Genomic DNA, 21333 nt, shown 5'->3' with positions numbered 1-21333 from the left:
ATTTCCCAGTTAGATTTTTCACCTTTTTAAACAAATATAGCAATTCAATAAAGTGGAATTTAATCAAAACACACTTCACCAAAGTCTGCAGTCAAATAGTTTTTCTTCTTTTGTACTGAAGAAACAAATATCTGTTAAGGTGTTTGGGGGGTGGGGATGGTAAAGGAACACACCACACCTTTCATGGTGTAGAAATTAAGTGCTATTTACAATGAAGAGCAAGGGGCAAACTGATTCAAAACTAAATACTCTTCACAAACCATCACTGGTTAATTAAATATACACACATATACCTGATGTCAGGAAAAGGTTTTTTGCTTGGTTGTTCATTTGCCATATGGCTGCTGGTATGTGAATGTCATATTGATGATACCATAAACAACTATTGAGCAAACAAATCAGAATCTCAGGACCTGGGATAATGAAAGGTCATCAAAAGATAAATAACATACGGGGCAGTTTTACAATTCTAATTATTTTTACAATTTACAAGATGGGCATTAGCCTCAGACTTGCATAAGCACCTTAAGAAACAAGAGCACCGCATAACAGGTGCCACGCTCGGCTGCGAAAGCTTGTTCAATTGGTGGGGGGTTGGGGAGGGTCTCACAGTCAATTATGACCATGTCAGACATCACTGTCAACCAAGGCCTGTGGTTTAAACGAGATCATAGCCAGAGTTGATCATGTATCTATGGACATAAGTCCACAGGTATGTAATGAACAACAAAGAAATTATAATTATATCATTAAAAAAAACTTTGACAAATCAATCATTTGGGTTATAAATAATCAAAATAATAAATCTGTACAGTAACTGTGAAAAGAACTTCAATTCTTGGTAAGGAAATATATAATATGAGATTTATAATTATATAAATTACTTCCCTTGAAAATAATTGTCTGTAGCAAATCTCTATTTTTAGTAGCAAATAATTAAAAGCCACTACCGTGACTGTAGATTCAAAATGTGCAGCTCCATGAGATACACATGCATGCCAAATATATAAAGTGGCTACATTGTATGTTCAATATTGAATCATTTTCTCCCTTTTAAAAGCTTATTACTTCCCTTAAATCTGTATTTTTTACCAAAGACCGTAAAGGATGACCTTGACCTTTTACCACAATGCAATTGTCAGAAACACAATGCCGCCTACTGCGCCGCTTTGATTTATTTAACAAAAATATATACGTGGGCAGGTCAGATAACTATGTCCATTTAAAGCTTATTACTTCCCTTGACTTTGTTTTTTCAACCTTAGACCTTGTAGGATGATGTTCACCTTGAAATTTTACCACTCAAAATGTGCAGCTCCATGAGATACACATGCATGCCAAATATCAAGGTGCTATCTCCAATATTTAAAAAGTTATGGCCAATGTTAAGGTTTTAGCACGACACCTACCGCAGACGTCGGACATCGCAGGACGAGCTGGCTATGACAATAGCTCGGGTTTTCTCCGAAAACAGCCTCGCTAAAAAATAAGTCCAGGAGTATTATCAAGGACTGGAGAGAAAAATTCACATATTGTTATACCACTAAATATACAACTTACAACATTAATAAATTCTAAAGTTTTCAAATATTAATGCAAGACCCGATGGCTTTTAAACTTTTTGTAATCAAATAATTGATTGAAATCTACACATTTATTGATAAGTAAACACACAATATATCACTTAAATATATTAAAATTTAACGAAATTAGCACTACTACCAAATTCAAAACACTTTGGTCACATCAAACAGTGGTCACATACCAAACAGCAGTCCCCAAATTGGTAAATATTGCCAGTATGGAAAGTTTATTAACCAATCTTAAGTACTTTTTAATTATGGCAGGATGCAGATTCAAGTTTTCAATTATTTCTTTAACCATAGAAACCACAATCAAAACTATATAATCATGGCCTCAGAAAAAAATCTTAATTAACATTCATATTCACCATAATTATGTCCCTTGATCCAGCTTTTAGTTTTCACTTATTTCTGTAACATAGCAACCACACTTATTGCTTGACAAAAAAAAATCTGAAATAACATACACATAACCATCTTGTGATATTTTGTGTGTTCTCAACTTACATGTAGCTTACATACTTTTTGAGTTATCGCAAGATCCAGAATTTCTGGACAGACAAATGGATTGACAGACATATAAAACTGAAATAACCTGCATATTTCCCATATTGCCCTCTATCCACAACCGATGTTTCAATCTTGGAACATTAAAGACAGCTGTCTGCTTTAGCTGACCTGCAATCTTAATCACTTTGAAATAATGTTCATATTTCCCACATAGCCCTGTATCCACATACTTAGTTTCATTGACCTAACTTCAGTTCTTTTTGAGTAATCGCAGGATCAAGATTTGTATGGACGGACAGACAGACAGATGGACACACTGACGTAATCCTATTGTATTCTCTGGTTACAACTGAAAGGGACTAAAAACTAGAACCTAATTACTTGATGTTGAAGTATCATTCTGTTGCAAAGAATATTCATCCTCTATGGTAAACACTGGCATGTCTTTTAAATCCACTGGAAAATCCCGTAACCATTGGTTACCAGGGTACTGAGCCCCTGACCCTCCATGTTTCCAGACACCCTTGGGCAGATAAATGTCCCTTTTACGAGCCCCTATGCAGAGAACTGGGGCCACTAATGTCTTGTTACCGAGCAAGAACTGGTCGTCAATCGTGTAGGTTTTATAATCTGTTGGCTCGACCCACCACATAGGTCGAATAATCGGGTATCCAAGTTCTACATCCTGAATGGTTTCCGTCAACAATGGGTACACAAAACTGGTGCGATATTCTGAAATCTCCCTCAAAACTTCAGTAACAACAGAGTTGAATCGAAGAGCAGCATTTGTTACTTTCAGTGCAGGAAAGAACACTGCAAGTTGTAACCAACGGACATAGAGTTCATGATCCACCTGGTCTTCTGATGGCGCTAAGGTCATCACGTATGGGTAACCATGGATACCTGCAGTGAGCGACGCTGGTATTACATAATCAAGACATTTACGTCCTTCCTTATTGGCAACTAACGTGGGAACCTGAACAAAGACTGAGCGGTTTTGCATACGATATGCTGTTTCAAGAAGAACCGTTTTGTTTAACGTTGCCAAAAAGTCTACAAAGTGCAAGTTAATTGCATTCAAATCAGTTGTATTCTCGAAAAGATCCACTGGGAATGCTTTATTGCTGATGCTCGCTCGGAATTCAAATCCTTGAGGATACTCAGTCTGTTCTTGGGTTCCGGCTTGTTGCAAAATGCCGAATGCTTCTTTAAGAAATGCTCGCGTATCTGGATTGGTGGTATCCCATACGGCACAACTCTCTCCATCGTAGAGTATGGCTTTCAGAGCTCCTGTCTGCCTGTCGTTTGCAAAAAGTTTGTCCCCTGCTCCACGTTTGAAATTGTCGGACATATACGAGCAGGCAAGATTTATCGGCAGAAACAATTTTGAAGAGGAGTATTTCCCTTTTAAAAACTGCATCATAATTTTCCTAGTTTGCTCATTGAATTTTATGTCCCCAACGCCATTCTGCCAGCCCATGTTGTACTGAACAGCGGGAATAGACACACCCAGTGAATTCAGGTCGTGTAAGAAGTTGCCAAATGTATCAGAAGGAAGACCATTCTTTGTCTCATACTTCCATAGTATCCCCGCTAAGTTGGATTTCTGAAGATCAACATTGGGCGAGCGTGGGAAATATGCATTTCTAACGTTAAGCCATGTTGTCTGGATATCTGGTCCAACGCAGACCGAATAATTAAAACTTGTCAAGGGATCAATAGGGGACCCTTTTTGGTCCATTTGAATACACAATGTCTTGTCATTTCCACTGTTAAAACTCACTGAAATTGGAATATTTTCATGAGAGATAACTGCTGTACCAATGGCACTGATCCATAACTTCTCCAAGATATGCCCAGTAATTTCCTTGCTGAAAGGCATGTATGACAGACTGTCAATTGATATCTGGTCCGGAATAAGGGGCCAAAACCCACCTTTGAAGTTCGGAATTCCATACCAAAACGAGTGCCCGATGTTGAAACAATCTGTGGGTGAATAAGACTTTAAATTCTCCCACATCAAATCAATGCAGTGTACGCTTGGGTTCAAGTCATACGGCCTGAACTTAAAAATGGGACCATCGTCAAATATATAACAAAAATCATTCTGCATCTCCATGTCATAGCACTTTTTCAATGCACCCACTTCAAAATCACTGACACGAATTATCCCTGAGAAAACAATATCATCTTTTTCATTGTAAACATCTAATACCCGTTTCTTTGGAATAAAGTCAAAGTACTTGTTTCCAATGTGTTTTTTCGGCCTACCTTCATGGACTGTCCATATGATAATACTACCAATGACAATCAGAATGAACAGTACAGTGACTACAACTTTCAATGCCTTCTTCTTACACGTAGCCTGTGGGGCATCTTCTTCCTGCAATAGAAATAGAACACATTATTATTGTGAGTTGGAATAATCATAGATATTAAAGAAAAATATCAGCTATGTTTAATATACTTTTTTTACTTGTTTTTAGTGAAGTAACAACTAACTATCTTCAAGAATGAACAAATAACAAGGAATTTATCTCAGTTATGAAAATTAATGAAAAGATTTACAAAACTCAGAAAGAGTTGAACAATTGTTCAAGAATTCAAGTAAGTCATTCATTAGCAAAACACAGTACCCACCGCCAAACTCTTTAGATATGCCTCTTTGCCAGTTTTTTGCGACCCTGAGCGGTTTGCGAAGGAGGAATTCAGGCTGTCGCCTTCGAGACTATGTCCAGCCTCCAGGGGTGCCTTTTCACCCATGTCCCCAACACCATAGTTACCACCAGGGCTCAACTCAGTCTGGTGAAGGAGTTTGTCATTCTCCTTCTCTCTGTAGATTAAAAGCATTTGCAAAATTCTATTGTGAAGGTTAATAAATACAGAAGTAAAATACAGACATGAAGGTTATGATAGCCTAAGTCGCTTATCTTAAATCAACAAAACCAAAGAATTGTTGAAGAATATATCAGGTGTTTTACCCTATTTGACACTGATTTCAACGGTGCCTTCACAACGTCCGAATCTGACCAAGTTTAATAAAGATTGTGTCATTAATGTGGCCACTAGAGTGGTTACAATTAATTTTTTTGATTTGATCTAGTGACCTTGTTTTTCCGGGAACCTGATCCGATCTGATCCAAACTTGACCCAGATATTCTTTATATATACACTCTGACCAAGTTTTATCAAGCTTGAATTTTAATTGTTTATCCGAGAGTGATGAAATTTTATTAAAGATCTGACCTGGTGACCTAGTTTTTGGACACACATTAGTTTTTTTAGAGGAATTCCTGTTTTCCTGGTGTAAAAATCGACTTCAAATAATAAAATCTAAATACAATAAGAACTTATCGCATTTTACCCTTTCCAAGTGTAAAACGATGAAATCATGCCTTGAACATGTGCTAAAACATTTGATCTTCAAAGATGAATTATTTTATCGTGCTCTTGCACAGAATGTTGTCAGATGATTACAAGTCATGTAAAATATTAAATCACAAGGGACAAAATTGTCACAAAACCAGGTTTTCATTGTGAAAAAAAATCTGATAAAGGGAGACAACTCAAACTGAACTTTTGAAATGAACAAAGAAAATTAACCCCCTTTGTAAGTTTGTTTTAAAATAAATATATTTTTAGTCATGGCAAACCTTGACATTGGAGATATGCACATGAATTTATTTATTTTTTACCTTTGACAATGAAAGATGACCTTGACCTTTCACCACTAAAAATGTGCAGCTTCATAAGATACACATGCATGGCAAATATCAAGTTGCTATCTTCAATATTGCAAAAGTTATGAGCAACGTTTAAGTTTTCGGACGGACACACGGACGGACGGTCAAAATTTGTGTGCGTATGGAAAGGCGTTGTCCATATACACATGCATACCAAATATGAAGGTTATATCTCAAGGGACATAGAAGTTAAGAGCATTTTTCGAAACCTAAACGCAGATTTTGAAACCTAAACGCAGACCCCTACTTCAAGGTCAAGGTCACAGGGGTCAAAATTGTTGTGCGTATGGAAAGGCCTTGTCCATATACACATGCATACCAAATATGAAGGTTATATCTCAAGGGACAATTATGGCCATTTTTGACCTTTGAACTCAAAGTGTGACCTTGACCTTGGAGATAATGACGTAATTATTTCACGCGACACACCGTCCAATGATGGTGAACAAATCTGCCAAATGATTTTAAAATCTGACAATGAACGACATAGTTATGGCTCGGACAAGCTCATTTATGGCCATTTTTGACCTTTGAACTCAAAGTGTGACCTTGACCTTGGAGATATCGACGTAATTATTTCGCGCGACACACCGTCCAATGATGGTGAACAAATGTGCCAAATGATTTTAAAATCTGACAATGAACGACATAGTTATGGCCCGGACAAGCTTGTTCCGCCCGCCCGCCAGCCCGCCAGCCAGCCAGCCAGCCCGCCAGCCAGCCAGCCAGCCCGCCCGCATTCGCCAATCTAATAACCAGTTTTTTCCTTCGGAAAACCTGGTTAATAATCTTTATTCATAACTGATATATTCAAGTCTAAGAAGTGTTGCGTTAGAAAAGTCACAAAGTGTAAATTTTACATGGATATTGCCTTCTTAAGTGGTAATTAGCTAACAGTTGATGACACAAAACGCTTAACACAAAGCAACAGACAAAGGATGACCACTGCACAAAAGCTAATATAGAGCACTTAATACTATGGTGTCAAGCAATATGGTCCCCTACCGGCTCCAACGTTGTCAGAATTTTTAATTTATTTTTTGTTGCCATAGCAACCAGAATTTTTGACGTAGGAACAAAATGAAATGACGAGCATAATGTCCATATTGCCATCTATCCATGTTTCAAGTTTCATGAAAAAATATTAAGAACTTTTTAAGTTATCGCAGGATCCAGAAAACCACCATTTTCAGCAGTATTTCTAGTCTATTTGTTGCCATAGCAACCAGAATTTTTGACGTAGGAACAAAATGAAATGACGTGCATAATGTCCATATTGCCATCTATCCATGTTTCAAGTTTCATGAAAAAATATTAAGAACTTTTAAAGTTATTGCAGGATCCAGAAAAACCTGACTGACACTGATTGACAGAGCGCAAACCATAAGTCCCCTCCGGTGAAACCTGTAGGGGACAATAAGCATACAAGTATAAAGTATTAAAAAAGTAGTCATACTTAACTGCGTTTCTTAAGTTTATAAGTAACAATATGATATGTACAAACACAATTATTTATGGGTACCTGCAAACTCTTTCCTCCAATGGTTTGAATATATTTAATAAAGTATGATTTCTGAAAACACTTCAGTGGAGGGTAATATTTTAATAGAATATCCTCATAGATTAGATATTGCTAAAGGTTGTCCGTTCTAAACGAATTGACCAAAATTATTATACAGCAGTCAAAGGAATTATTCATAAAGCTCCCTGGGGGAAAGGAAATCTCATAAAATTCCTGTTACAGCCTCATGATGATACGAGTATATCTATACGCCTATTTACATTGAAACTCTTACAATAGCATACCTAATATTGCTCTGATGTTAAGTAATTTACAATTTTAATATTTTGTTACAAAGTATGAGAAATTGCATAGAAAAATAAAAACAAAGTTAATGGCTTTCTTTTAAAAACAATGGGACTTTCTATGGTGTGATGTCTTATGGAAATTTTGAGACATTGTTGGCAGTCGGATTCATTAAATGTAATTTTTTAATGCAAAATGTGAAATACTAATCTGACCTCATTGAAAAGAAATTCTATTCTTCACATCTAAATAGTTAATACCTAAACAAGAGCACCGCATAACAGGTGCCACGCTCAGCTGCGGATGCAGTTTTGAATAAGTTTGTCAGAGTTAAAAAAATAATATTTTTAGAGGTCACAGTGACCTTCACCTTGGACCTAGTGACCCCAAAATGGGTGTGGCGTGTAGAACTCATCAAGGTGCATCTACATATGACACTTTGATTGCAGAGCCAATGTTAAGGTTTTAGCACGACAACGGCGGACGGCGAGCTGGCTATGACAATACCTCGGGTTTTACGATAACAGCTGAGCTAAAAATTGTATACATTATTCATTTATTGCACAGTTGCACTTCAATATTCGTGTTCCAAGTTCCAGTTTTGAATTTCTAACTCACTGCTGAAAACAAATGGTCTATTGTGCATCGAAAACATTAAATTATTAAAGCCCAACAACCAAGCCACTGCACACTGACATGCAAAATAAACATTCTGTCATAGACTGTAGATGGCCATGAATTGCAAATTTAAGTGATGTACCACTCTTTTGCATTTGCCTGTGTTAAATGGTAAACAGGCTGGATTTTTCAGCAAGGTGACAGGTTGCTATGGTAACAAACACCCCTGTTTGTTTCTTCTGCATCACTTAAACTATCTTTGGTTATTTTCAGGTTTCAAGTTACGCTTAACAGTTTTAAATGCAAATTAATGGCCATATATAAGAAGATATAATTTTGAAAATGTATGAATACAGTGAGTCAAATCGAAAATTCCCAAATGGCAGACAAAATAATGGCTAATGATTAATAATTGTCTTGCCGCTTTCTTATTTACAAAATCATGATTAGATGTTTTTTTGTGAAACTGTTATCCCAGGTTACGAAAGAATTGACAGGAAATAAAATAGTTATTCAACAATGTTTGTATCCCTTAACATTTAAGTCGAGTTCTGAGAAAACTGGGCTTAATGCATGTGCGTAAAGTGTCATCCCAGATTAGCCTGTGCAGTCCGCACAGGCTAATCAGGGACGACACTTTCCGCCTAAACTTTATTTTCGGTAAGGAGGGACTTCCTTGAAACTAAAAATACCATAAAAGCGGAAAGTGTCGTCCCTGATTAGCCTGTGCAGACTGCACAGGCTTATCTGGGATGACACTTTACGCACATGCATTTAGCCCAGTTTTCTCAGAACAAGGCTCATTTGAATGACAAATTCAAGCTCTCAATCATAAACCATTATTTTTGTATGTCTCATTAGCTTTCTGGACGACAATGTGATAGTTATAAAAAAGCTTCAATGCTTTATGGAATATTGCCTGTAAGTATTATCAATAATTTAAAGATTCATTTATCGCCATTCCTTCATCAGAACAGTTTTTTATTTATTAATCTCCATTTCTTTATCAGAAAAGTTTTTGTAGTGCACACGATCACTTACAAATCAGATGCATGGGCAGTCTCCAATAGCTGTACAAAAATGTGAATGTGATAATTTTGCGTGGTTGTCTAAAATGTTGTGAAATGTAGAAGTTCATGTACATGAAGGTGTTGCTTTTTTATTTGCTGTTTTGCATGTGACAACAGCAGGAAGTTGCAAAATAATGAAATCATTTGTTCAGTACCATGTTCATGTGGTTGAAGTCAAATATATTGTATTGATATTAAGAGATCATTTCTATTTCATCTAACCCATTTATGCCTTGCGTCTAGAAAAAATGCCTTGGCAAACAGTGAAGACCCAGATGAGACGCCGCTTGATGTGGCGTCTCATCAGGATATGCGCTGTTTGCTTAAAGGAATTTCTTTAAGAAATATTCTAAATATAGAAATAAATATACTAGACATCCCTAATTTTGGAAATAAATTGATCCAATTTAGAAGGATGCAGGGTTGTCATTATGATTGTAAACAAAGGATTTTTTTGGAAAAGTAACCGATTCGGCCGGGTGTCAAGGGGGCCACCTAGGCCCCCTTGTAGGTCCAGGGCAAGGCCCTGGTAGGGAGGTCAGGTGGGCGAAGCCCTCCGACCGAAAACGAATTATAGACATTTTAGGGACAAAATACTGCTATTCTCAGAGCATAAAAAGTTAAAATGAGGTCTAAAAAGAATAGCGAATTTTAAGATTTTCACATTTTTAGTATACTGTACAATGTAAAAACATATTATATTGATAGATCTTTGCATGTTCCAATAATATCCATTACCCGATAATCCAGTATTATTACGATTTCTTTTTTTTTAAACCAAATTACGCCCAATGTTGACGATGAATGTCGTCCGCCATTTAGTGCAAGTGCATATACAAATTGAATTGTGGGATTAGGAAATTCCGATTGAACATGCGTGAATCACGTGACGCGATTTGAGAGCATTGAGAACCGTTTATATTTAGTAATAACGACAAGTCAAACAGTCAATCTAAACTGTTACATGTACGGTACCTCCTTTCAGAAAAGTTTGCGAAAGTGAAAGTGGATTTCTGAAAATAAAAACGCGCCTTTCTTTAAATTTTACCGAGTACTTTTCATTCCGGATCGTGGTATAACTTGTCAGATCATTCATGCATGTAGACCTATATGTATGCATAGTTTGGCAATCTCAAAACACGTTAGTTACCTACTTATTACATTATGTGTTATGACCATTTGTATAACAAAATGCATTATTTAATTAAAGTATTTTCAAATGCGTATAATTAAATGTGTTATCCGAAATCATTTTCAGATTTCATTATTCATGGAAAATTAAGAAAATTCTAGCAACAGAGACACATTTCTCGTGTTTTTCATGTACAGATTAAAATCATGCCAAAGTTAGACTTCATGTATAACATCACGTCATTCTTCCTTGGAGAAAGCGTGGACTTTAATATTTAGATGCTGAATAACAACTTCGTAGCGCAGAGGTCGCATGGTAGAAAATCAGAGAGCATTTTTTAATATGATTTTTTTAATATGTGGAAACTTTTTCTCTAACTAAAAAAACTAGTTAATTACGCTCTACAGTGCAGCATTTGTTGAGATACGGTCAGTAATAATCTGTCAAATGTACAGCTATTTGATACAATTTCACGTGGAGTCGGCGTGTATTCGGCTGCCCGAGCGCTGATTGGTTGACGTTCTTACCAAGAAGAATTTGATTGACAGCTGAAAAAAATCAATATTGGCCACTCGCTGAGAAATTCATTGAAAACAGTAGCTCTTAGGCGGAGTTAATGGACTGACTGAATGACCGGGCGTCGCTCTACTATAGTACGTTTATTCCTCGTCAATTATTTTAGGTTTGCATGATACAAACTTCCGATCGCAATTTTAAAGATTCGGGAAAAACAACCGATTTTCTGGCGATTTTAACCGATGAGTTCGATCGGCAATCGGTTAATAATGACAACCCTGAGGATGGGAGAGTCCACTAGGCATAAATGGGTTAATGCTGTTTGGAGTTCAACTTGCAACACATTACACTCAGTGTACATCACTAGATCTAATTATACAGTCTGTAATCAAATTTGATGTGGATAATGTTAAATTATTGTTAAAATTATCAATAAATAAGTGTCTTTAAACAAATTTCCACTCACAAGAAAAATGATTCTGTTTTGGAACAAGCCTTTAAAGGAAATGGTGGTAGAGTTGCAAGTCCATGAACATACAGTCTAGCATTTTGACATAATGAAGTAATATGTAGTAAATAACACAAGTAACTGGAACTATTCCATTAAGTCATATACTTTGTTTCTGTGAGTTCTTACCTGTGCGGTGTAAATAACTTAGAATCATACATTCACATTATGAAATATACTGTTTGAGGGTTGACAAATAAGTTTTGTTTATCATTCATGAATAATGATCGAGTTGATTCTGTCAATGTTGGTGCAATGCAAATTGTTTTGAAAAAAATATATATATTCATGTTCAATATCACTATTATTGTTTCATTTCACAGTGTAACACAATGTTTTGACACGGCTCTTGACCTTTGCATACAAACACGACTGGTCTTCTGATTCCTATTGGAGAAGTCACGTTTTTGGTAATGTGGAAAACTGCTACCAAAGTTAGAGCTAATTTCTGAAAATATAGCACTGCTACAATAATAAAATTTTAGTGCACGTACAAAAGCAAGAAATATTATAGTTGCAATAATTCAACTCTCAGCTTTATAACCCAATGGGTTGCTGAGAGTTGCAATGCGCTCTTTCTTTTCCATGGGTGCAAAATGTTATCAACAATGCAAGGGTTAAAGAACACTGAAACTGCAAGAACTTATTAAAGTTTACCTGTCTAAACCACAAACTCGTCCAAATGGTACCATTAAAGCAAGAAATAATTGCTTTTTATTGACTTAGTTTTTCTTTCGTACGCTGTATCCGCCATATTGGAAAATTGACCCGATATTGATTAGGTCGCAGTACACCAATATTTTGCAAGTCGGGTGATGTGATGGAATCTATTAAAGTCGATAACAATGTGGTATTCGATCAGAATACACTGTTTGAAATTTAAACATAAAAATGTCAGCAAGAAAAGTGTGTCGAAACATCGTCGTGTTTTTATAGGGTGCATGCAAAGGATAACATCCGTAGGTTGCCATTCAGGTTAATTTAACATGTTTATGAAGTTTATTCATTATTATCCTCAATTTGTCTCAAACGACGTCTGTTTAGTGAAGCGCACGGATTCTGTGCGCTGAACTGCACCCATGTTTTTGAAGGACTACCAGAGCCGCCATAGCAAAAATTATCAAAGGCTCTGGGAGTTCGTTTATATGGACTAGAAATATTATTGATACTAGAGTTAAACTCAAAGATGTTGGCTTCATAAATAAATTGGATGGAAAAAAAATTGTGTTCCGCTATAGGTGAACTGATTGCAGTGCAAGTACACACAATCCTATTACTATTTTTCAAACAAGATACAACTTTAATGATTAAAAAAATAGTTTGAAAGTAGTAACAGTAAATTAACAGAAGAATAGTTTTATTTTAAGCCTTTTCCAGGCCATTTTGGGGAAAAATGCAACTTTAGGATTGGGAATTATTTCATGCAAAAAATCCATTGATTTGGGAAAAACATAATTTAATAAAAGCAAATTAATTGAATTGGTTTCCCCTGCCAAATAAATGATGTTTATGGATGGGTGCAAAGCCGTTAATATATGGTATAATCCTAAAAAAATATGGCTAAGTGTAAGGTTATGGTTATTATGCATTGCAATTATAAATCCTAAAAAAATATAACTAAGTGTATTAAGGTTATGGTTATTATGCATTGCAATTCTCCTGATTGATATTAATGACATTATTTTGCTCTGGGAATGAGTCTGTTAAACAGACTCGTAGATACGCCAGGAAAAGGCCTGTATTCAATTGCGAATAATTTTCTGCTGTAAAGCAGAAATTCCTTCATGTATAAAAGACAATTACTCTGTTGGGAAATCCCCATTACGTGTAGCTTGTGCAGAGTTGTTCATACGACACAAATACACAATTTTGGTTCTACTACAAATACTAGAGAACATATTGGTATCTGCGCTAACTTGCTCATTATAAATTTTACTGAAGTAAACAATAGCAACTGTATAAAACATTCATCGGTCATATTCATATGTTACTTTAAGAGTGTGAGAAAAAAAGCTGACATTGAAATCATTTATATATAGGATCTGGCACGAGTTGTCATATCATACCATATTTTATTAAACGAGTTCAGGAATTTAGTTAGTAATTTTTAGTAAGCGAGCCTTTGCATGGCGAGCTTACTAACGAATTTCCTGGACAAGTTTAATAAAATAATTATGGTATGAAATAAAAATAAGTGTCAGATCTTTTTTATCACATGCTTTTAAATGAGCAAATTAAATAAATATTAACGCAAACATAATGATAAATCCTGAATATTGTTTACATTTCGTGACGTCATTTGACATTGCAACGTCATTTCAGCAAAATAACAAAATGCGATTGGTCAATCGAACGAAAATAAGCCAATGAAAACGCTTAAAAATTATATTACACATGTGTAAGATAAAAATATTCATACTGGTTGTATTACATGGGAAACAGGGTATGGCATGTGATAAATAACTGCATGAAGATCCAATGATAAAAAGTATTTTTTTTGCATGCAAACTGTGTTTAAAAAAATAGGCAATATACCATTAATGATAAAAAATAAAACTCATTAACCAATTGTTATGGCTTCTAGCTTCTGTGTCCATTTCTTTATTGTTTTTTGTTTTCTTTGTTACACAAAAAGGGTTTATAGTGTCTGCCAGGTAAACTGCCATGTTCTTCCTGCTACTATACAAAAAACAATGGCATGTAATAACTAATAAATATGCATCACTTTCCAGCAATATTTGCAACAATGAACATCAGCTGGGAATAACAATAAGTGCATTAAGCAATATTGTCATGCAAGTTTCAGTTTTCACAACATGCAACTACTGAAATTTAGCAATCACTATTTCACTAACACTGACAACATCAAATAAATCAAGTACAATTACTGAATGGGCGAAGTTTTCTGCGCCGCTTCCTCCATTAAAGTTGTTGAGTTGAACAGCCAACTACAAGACCACTTCCTTTAAAATGGCCATAAACACTGGTGCTGCAAACCACAAGTTATTCCTTCAGGTACCAAGCGAACCTCAACTAAGTTTATCCAGTCAATAACAAAAACAATAAATATTTTGCAACAATTCTAACATATTTTCCAGGCATAAAGACTCCAAACATTTGCACTTTAAAACATTGAAATGCAAAGCATCAGAAAAATTAATGAAACCGGCGTAACAGTGGACCAGTTAATAAGAACAGAGAAACAAGCACATCCAATAATCCATAGAGATCAAACCAGCCTAACAAGCAGTGAGCAGTAGACTCTACATATTGATCCAAAACAACCTGATAACTTCTAAAATAACAGTGTCTTAAACCAGAATGCTGGGAAGGCAGGCAGGGTGATTGATTGTACCAGTTTGTGGGGAAAAGTGACAGCAATAGATCAGATTAAACCGAATCAATTTTGCTTTAGTTCCTGCGGAAATTCATTTGTCAAATATCAATTCCGTAAAATGATTGTTGCCGATCTAATCTTTTAGTGGTAACAAAAGTAACAAAGTGGAATCTCATTTAACATTATGAGAAGTACCTGAACAAAGACATACTGGTACAAACTGAACCAGGACATACTGGTACAAACTGAACCAGGACATTCTGGTACAAACTGAACCAGAACATACTGGTAGAAACTGAACAAGGACATACTGGTAGAAACTGAACAGAACATACTGGAACAAACTAAACCATGACATAATGGTCCAAAATGATCCCGGACATAATGGTACAAAATGATCACAGACATACTGGTACAAACTCAACACGGAAATACTGGTACAAACTGAACCATAACATACTGGTACAAACTGAACCAGGACATACTGGTACAAACTGAACCAGAAGATACTGATACAAACTGATCCAGGACATACTGGTACAAAATGAATACGGACATACTGTTAAAAACCAGGCCTTTTCCGATCCATTTTAGGAAAACACCACACTGAAATTTTGGCAATTTCGCGTCGTGAAAACCCCCATTTTGGGAAAAAAATTAATCGCAAAACTGGCTCAATTGGGTAAAATAATCGCATGTTAATAGTGTTTCTTATATTTCAAAGAAGCCGTTAACTGGTAAATAACGACTATTTGGATAACATATTATTAAAATTTGACAAAATATTATGAACATTGTGATAAGTGCAGTTTTTTTTAAATCTGATTATGGGGAAAAGGCATGGCCTTTTTTGAGGTGAAAAAAATCACACGAAACACCGGATTTTGGGGAAAATAAGGAAAGTCTTAAATAATCAATTTAACATATTTTACTGTTTTTAAAACGAATTCAAGGCAACAGACATACATGCCATACGTCCCGGAATGTCCGGGACAGTCCCGGAAATGAAGAACTTGTCCCGCTGTCCCGGAAATCTGTCAAATGTCCCGGAATTTACAAAATACATATATACATGTACCTTATCTTAGGCTTAACTGCACCTCAAATCTGTGTATATCTGCAGCGTCTCCATGACAATGCCTACCCGAATAGGCAGACTACGCTACGTGTCAAAATCGATCAATTAACAGGGGTCCTGTTATCAAATCGATTGTCTCACGTTCGCGGTCAAACCGAAAAGGCGGCATTGTTTAATGTGGTTGTTAATTGACTTTAATCTACTACGTCATTATTTCCCACTGCGTAAGGGCAAATGATAGTTGTTCACACATCTGAAGTCCAACATCGCAGAGTAAAAAAATAAAAACAGTTTATGTTCGCACGTTTAACCGACAAAGAAGTTGAGTAAAAAAGTAAGCATATAAAATGTTATTGTGATTGATTGTATGTATTGTGAATTGATTTGAGTTGACGATCTAACGGTACTGTATTGTTGTATTTTTTATTATATAAATGTTATAAATGAATAAAGGCGTATCAACAACTACGCGTTACACACCGGTCTTAATAACAATAACGCAGTGACGTCACCATCTATGTTTAGAACGCTTACACTGAAAACACGTGGCTTGTATCTAGTAACGGAAGTAGTAATGCAATCGTGATACATCGGCTATCTCGGATTCCTCCGTAAGATATATATAAGAAATAAATCGTCTGCTGATCCAGAGTGGTAGTAATGTTGAATTTGACGTTAATAGATCAAGTGTATTCCGGATAGACTTTCGAACTTTTGCAATGAACGATGCGAAACAAAAAAAAAACGTACCAAAAATGCATATGTCTATAAATATCGCTACATATCATACATGTCCCGGAAAATCGGCAAAAGTCCCGGACAATTTAACTCAATGTCCCGGAATTGGTCTGAAAAATTATGGCATGTATGCAACAGATAAAAATTTAATTATGCAATATTTTTCTATTTTCTACACTTATACATGTATATTTAAAGGTTTAAAAAAAAAAATAATTTTTTTTTGTTTTTTTGTTATTGGCAATTTTTTTTCTATTGGGAAAAAAACAACCAGATTTGCATTGAGAATGGGGCCGAATTTCGGACCTGTGGCTTAGGGCAGAAAGGCCTGAAAACTGAACCAGAACATACTAGTACAAACTGAACCAGGACATACTGTTACAAACTGAACCCTGACATACTGGTACAAACTGGACCAAGACATACTGGTACAAACTGAACCAGGACATACTGGTACAAACTGAACCAAGACATACTGGTACAAACTGAACCAGGACATACTAGAACAAGGGACAAAATTGTCACAAAACCAGGTTTTTAATGTGAAAAAAGTCTGATAAAGGGAGACAACTCAAACTGAACTGATTGTTTATAATTAACCCCCTTTGTTTCAAAATAAATCTATTTTTAATCGTGGTGACCTTTACATTGGAGATATTGAGATAATTTTTTTGTGCGACACACCGTCCCATGATGGTGAACAAATGTGCCTAATGATTTTAAAATCTCACAATGAATGACATAGTTATGGCCCAGACAAGCTCATTTATGGCAATTTTTTACCTTTGAACTCAAAGTGTGACCTTGACTATATCGACTTAATTCTTTCGAACGACGCACCGTCTAATGATGGTGAACAAATGTGCCAAATGATTTCAAAATCGCACAATGAACGACATAGTAATGGCCTGGACAAGCTTGTTCGGCCCGCCTGCCAGCCCACCTGCCAACATTCGCCAATTTTATAACCATTTTTTTCCTTCAGAATACCTGGTTAACAAACTGAACCAGGATATACTGTTACAATCAGAACCTGGACATACTGGTACAAACTGAACCCGAACATACTGGTTAAAACTGAACCCCAACATACTAGTACAAACTGAACCCGGAAATACTGGAACAAATTGAACCAGGACATACTGGTACAAGCTGAACCAGAACATACCGATACAAACTGATCCAGGACATACTGGTACAAGCTGAACCAGAACATACTGATACAAACTGATCCAGGACATACTGGTACAAACTAAACCCGGACATACTGGTAAAAACTGAACCAGAACATACTTGTACAAACTGAACCAGGACATACATGTACTATTACAAACTGAACCAGGACATACTGGTACAAACTGGACCAAGACATACTGGTACAAACTGAACCAGGACATAAATTGTACAGTAGGTAAATAGTTGGCATTTCATGATCCATATTGTGAAGTAGACTAGTTGAAATTATGGCACATGATTTGTTCCTAGGTTTTTGACCCCAGCTGGTTAAAAAAAAATCAAACAACACATGTATATAACTCATGCAGAATTCATTGTTCACATGAACTTATAGTTAATCCCTAAATAACAGTGAAATGATTTATAGATTATGTAGGTGAAGATCAAGATCTCTTTTGACACATTTTATTCAGAAAACAATTTTTTTCTTTTCATCCATAAAGAACTACCTTAGAATAGATAATGCCTGAGGCAGTGAGTCCAAAACCATTTTAATTCCAATGTTCAAACAGATCTACCAGACGTTCAATTTAGTAAGATTGTTAATATATTTTGCCATTTCAAGTGAATTTAGTTCATTTGATTTTACATACATATTATATCTATTTCAGTTAAAATTACCACATAATCTTTGTGACTATGTATCCAAATTGACATTATTATGACAAACTTTTGATAATTAGAATATTTCCAATACATAATGTATTTAATACGGGTAAAAACTCTACTGGAAAAACTAATTAAGCAAGTTGTTGGTTGTCTCTCCTGCAAAAGAGGCTGCCAAGACAAACTGCATTAGGTCACTTGTGAATTAGGTCACTCAGCAGATATATCATTAGGACAAATGTATTGAAGTTTCTTGAATATTAGACTAAAAAGGTGAATGAAAGAGCATAACCAAGGTTTCACAAAAACAGCTATAACGTATTATTGTTTACCCCTAAACGGTACTCAAATGTCTGGCCAGAGGTTTGCCTGAAATCTTACTTTGATATAAGACTTATAACTAACTGAACATCAATTTAAACCATCATTGAAAATGGTCATTATTTGATGCAATCAGCTTTGAATAAGTTAAAAAAAAGTATTATGTAAGTTCCTTTAATATTCCTTTCCATTTATTTGATTAAACCTTTTTATTTTAGATCACTTGCATAGAAAGCCTAAGGCTTATTGAAACACTCTCGAGTCAGTTTCCTGGGACTAGAACCAGTAATTGTTATCCTTGAGGGAGATCGAAGGAACGCTCCCGGTGGGGTTTGAACCCATGACCTCCCAATCACCAGGATGACACCATATCTACCACACCAACTGGACCCTTATTGTGTGAGTGGTCAGCGACTTGGCCCTCATGGTCAGGGTTCAAATGCTTTTGGACTAGTCTGACCTGCATTAGTTTTAAATGACTGAAACCAACATACAATTTTATTACGGTATATTGGTTTCTGGATTTTTATTGCTACATAACCAAAGCTACTGTCAAATGTATTAGATACTTAAAAAACCATTTCAGACACATATTTTTTGTGTTTGTTTAATTGCGTTTTTTTTTCCTTTCACTTTGTGTTATCAATGACACATTGTGTTTTATCATTTTATTGTATTCTCTTTCATTTCCATTATTTAACCCTTTACCACTTATATAAGTATTTCAACGTGTTTGTAGTCCCTTAGAAAGTAAAATTTAATTAAATACCTTTATTGCTAAATTCAAGTTTTAAAGGCTTCATTTCCAACCCTTAGATACTGATGAGCAGCAAACAGCATGAAACCTGAACAGACTGTGAGTTACTCGCAGGCTGTTCTGGTTTTATGCTGGTTGCAAAAGCCATTTTAACTTTGCTTCTTATGGGGGAAAGGGTTAACTGGGGCACGATTGGTCATTGTTGGCATTGTTAAGTAAATATACTTAATCGTACCTGGTCGATATTATACTGTACCCGAGTTGTATTCCCGCCCCAAATCCAATGTCATAAAACGCGCTACTGATTATCTAAAACAAACTTCTCTTTAAAAAAACTGCATCAACATGCTTTTTGAGGATGAGTTTTGATAATATAGAGGCCATTTTACAGAAAATTGACATAAATGTGAATTAATTAATAAAAAAATAAATAGCCGACAACGACTGATTGAGTGTTAAATTTCCTTGGTACGTTTTAGTATATTTACCGTACCCGGGGTACATGAAAGTATAGGAGTATCCGGGGTACATGTAAGTAGTACCCCAGCCGACAATGACCAATCGAGCATAACTGGGAGTATGATTATTTGGTACGACTATTCCAGTGTACGTAACAACATAACATAACCGATTGCTTTCCAGCTAGTTCGTGCTTTAATCTCTACTGCGTTTGACAAAATATTAAAGTAGTATTTAAACGCACCCTTTCTGAACATTAAGATGGCTTTCAGAATCCATCGTAGAGTGTAACTCCTCACTGCACTAATTAAGTGATAATTGCATTGTTTTGTTTGGCATTTGTGTATGTGAGGGCAATGTCAATGATATTTCATACACATTGTGCAACCTCAACCTGAACGTGTATGTTTTTCGTATACCAGAAGAAGCGTTTATCTTTACCGATATTGAAGATGCCCGATCCTACGGATTTGCTAAAAGATACAATATAATGAAAACGTATCAAACTAGAATTTCTTTTCATATACAGTAGGCCTACATAAGATTTTAAGTGAACGCAAAACAATACTTTATGCATGTTAACGTTTTTTTCCACATATTTTTGTATTTTGATCATGGCATTACATGTATTTACTAATGTAGCTATAATATTTGGAATAGTTTAAAATAATGGGTGGCACTTATTTACTAACGATTTACATGCATTCCTTAAACAGTTAAACCAAAAAAAGAATTATAAAGCCACAAAAAACACAACAAGTTGCTTCATAAATAAATTTAATTAAAGATTTCATAAACAAAATAATCATTTTGATAATTTATCAAGATTATACTTCAACCAAACAATTATAAATTTATTTAGGGGGTGGGGCGTCTGGGGAGGAAACGTCTTAGGGGGGAAACGTCTGGGAAGGAAATGTCTTGAGGGAAATTTCAGGATTTCTAAAATAATAATATCAGCAAGACAAAGAATAAATAAAAAGTGTACCTTACCCGGAACCATTTGGAGCAAAAGCGAACACACTACCACTACCCCGATCAGGATTAAAATTCAATTAGTTCAATTGAAGATTAAATGCAATCTTAGAAATACAATATTTTCCAAATTATGGATAAAAACTGTTACAAACTCCACATCGGTATTGCAACTCTACGCCCCAATGGCCACCTAATCACAGACTCCAAAGGCAAAGCAGAGCTGAGATCTAAGTAAACCAGTTTCAATCAATTTTCACAAAGGATGATGGCTCAAAACAGAAACCAGTACTCTCAGGCAATCTAACAGAAAACATCCCTAAACTTGTGATCGGTCAA

At 35.6% G+C, this 21333-nt stretch overlaps 1 protein-coding gene across 1 annotated transcript; it reads right to left on the bottom strand.

Annotated features, from left to right (window-relative positions):
* Nucleotides 1-1039: 1039 nt before the first annotated feature.
* LOC127876190 (myogenesis-regulating glycosidase-like) lies at nucleotides 1040-20367 on the bottom strand. Its single transcript, XM_052421217.1, has 3 exons — nucleotides 20264-20367; nucleotides 4734-4926; nucleotides 1040-4476 (listed from the first exon to the last, which is right to left on the bottom strand). The coding sequence occupies exons 1-3, from the start codon at nucleotides 20296-20298 to the stop codon at nucleotides 2467-2469; spliced, it is 2238 nt and encodes a 745-aa protein (XP_052277177.1). The 5' UTR covers nucleotides 20299-20367; the 3' UTR covers nucleotides 1040-2466.
* Between the last annotated feature and the right edge of the window lie 966 nt (nucleotides 20368-21333).

This window comes from Dreissena polymorpha, chromosome 4 (genome assembly GCF_020536995.1).
Source record: "Dreissena polymorpha isolate Duluth1 chromosome 4, UMN_Dpol_1.0, whole genome shotgun sequence".
In the NCBI taxonomy this organism is placed as follows: domain Eukaryota; kingdom Metazoa; phylum Mollusca; class Bivalvia; order Myida; family Dreissenidae; genus Dreissena; species Dreissena polymorpha.
This window is presented reverse-complemented; position numbering and strand designations above follow the sequence as displayed.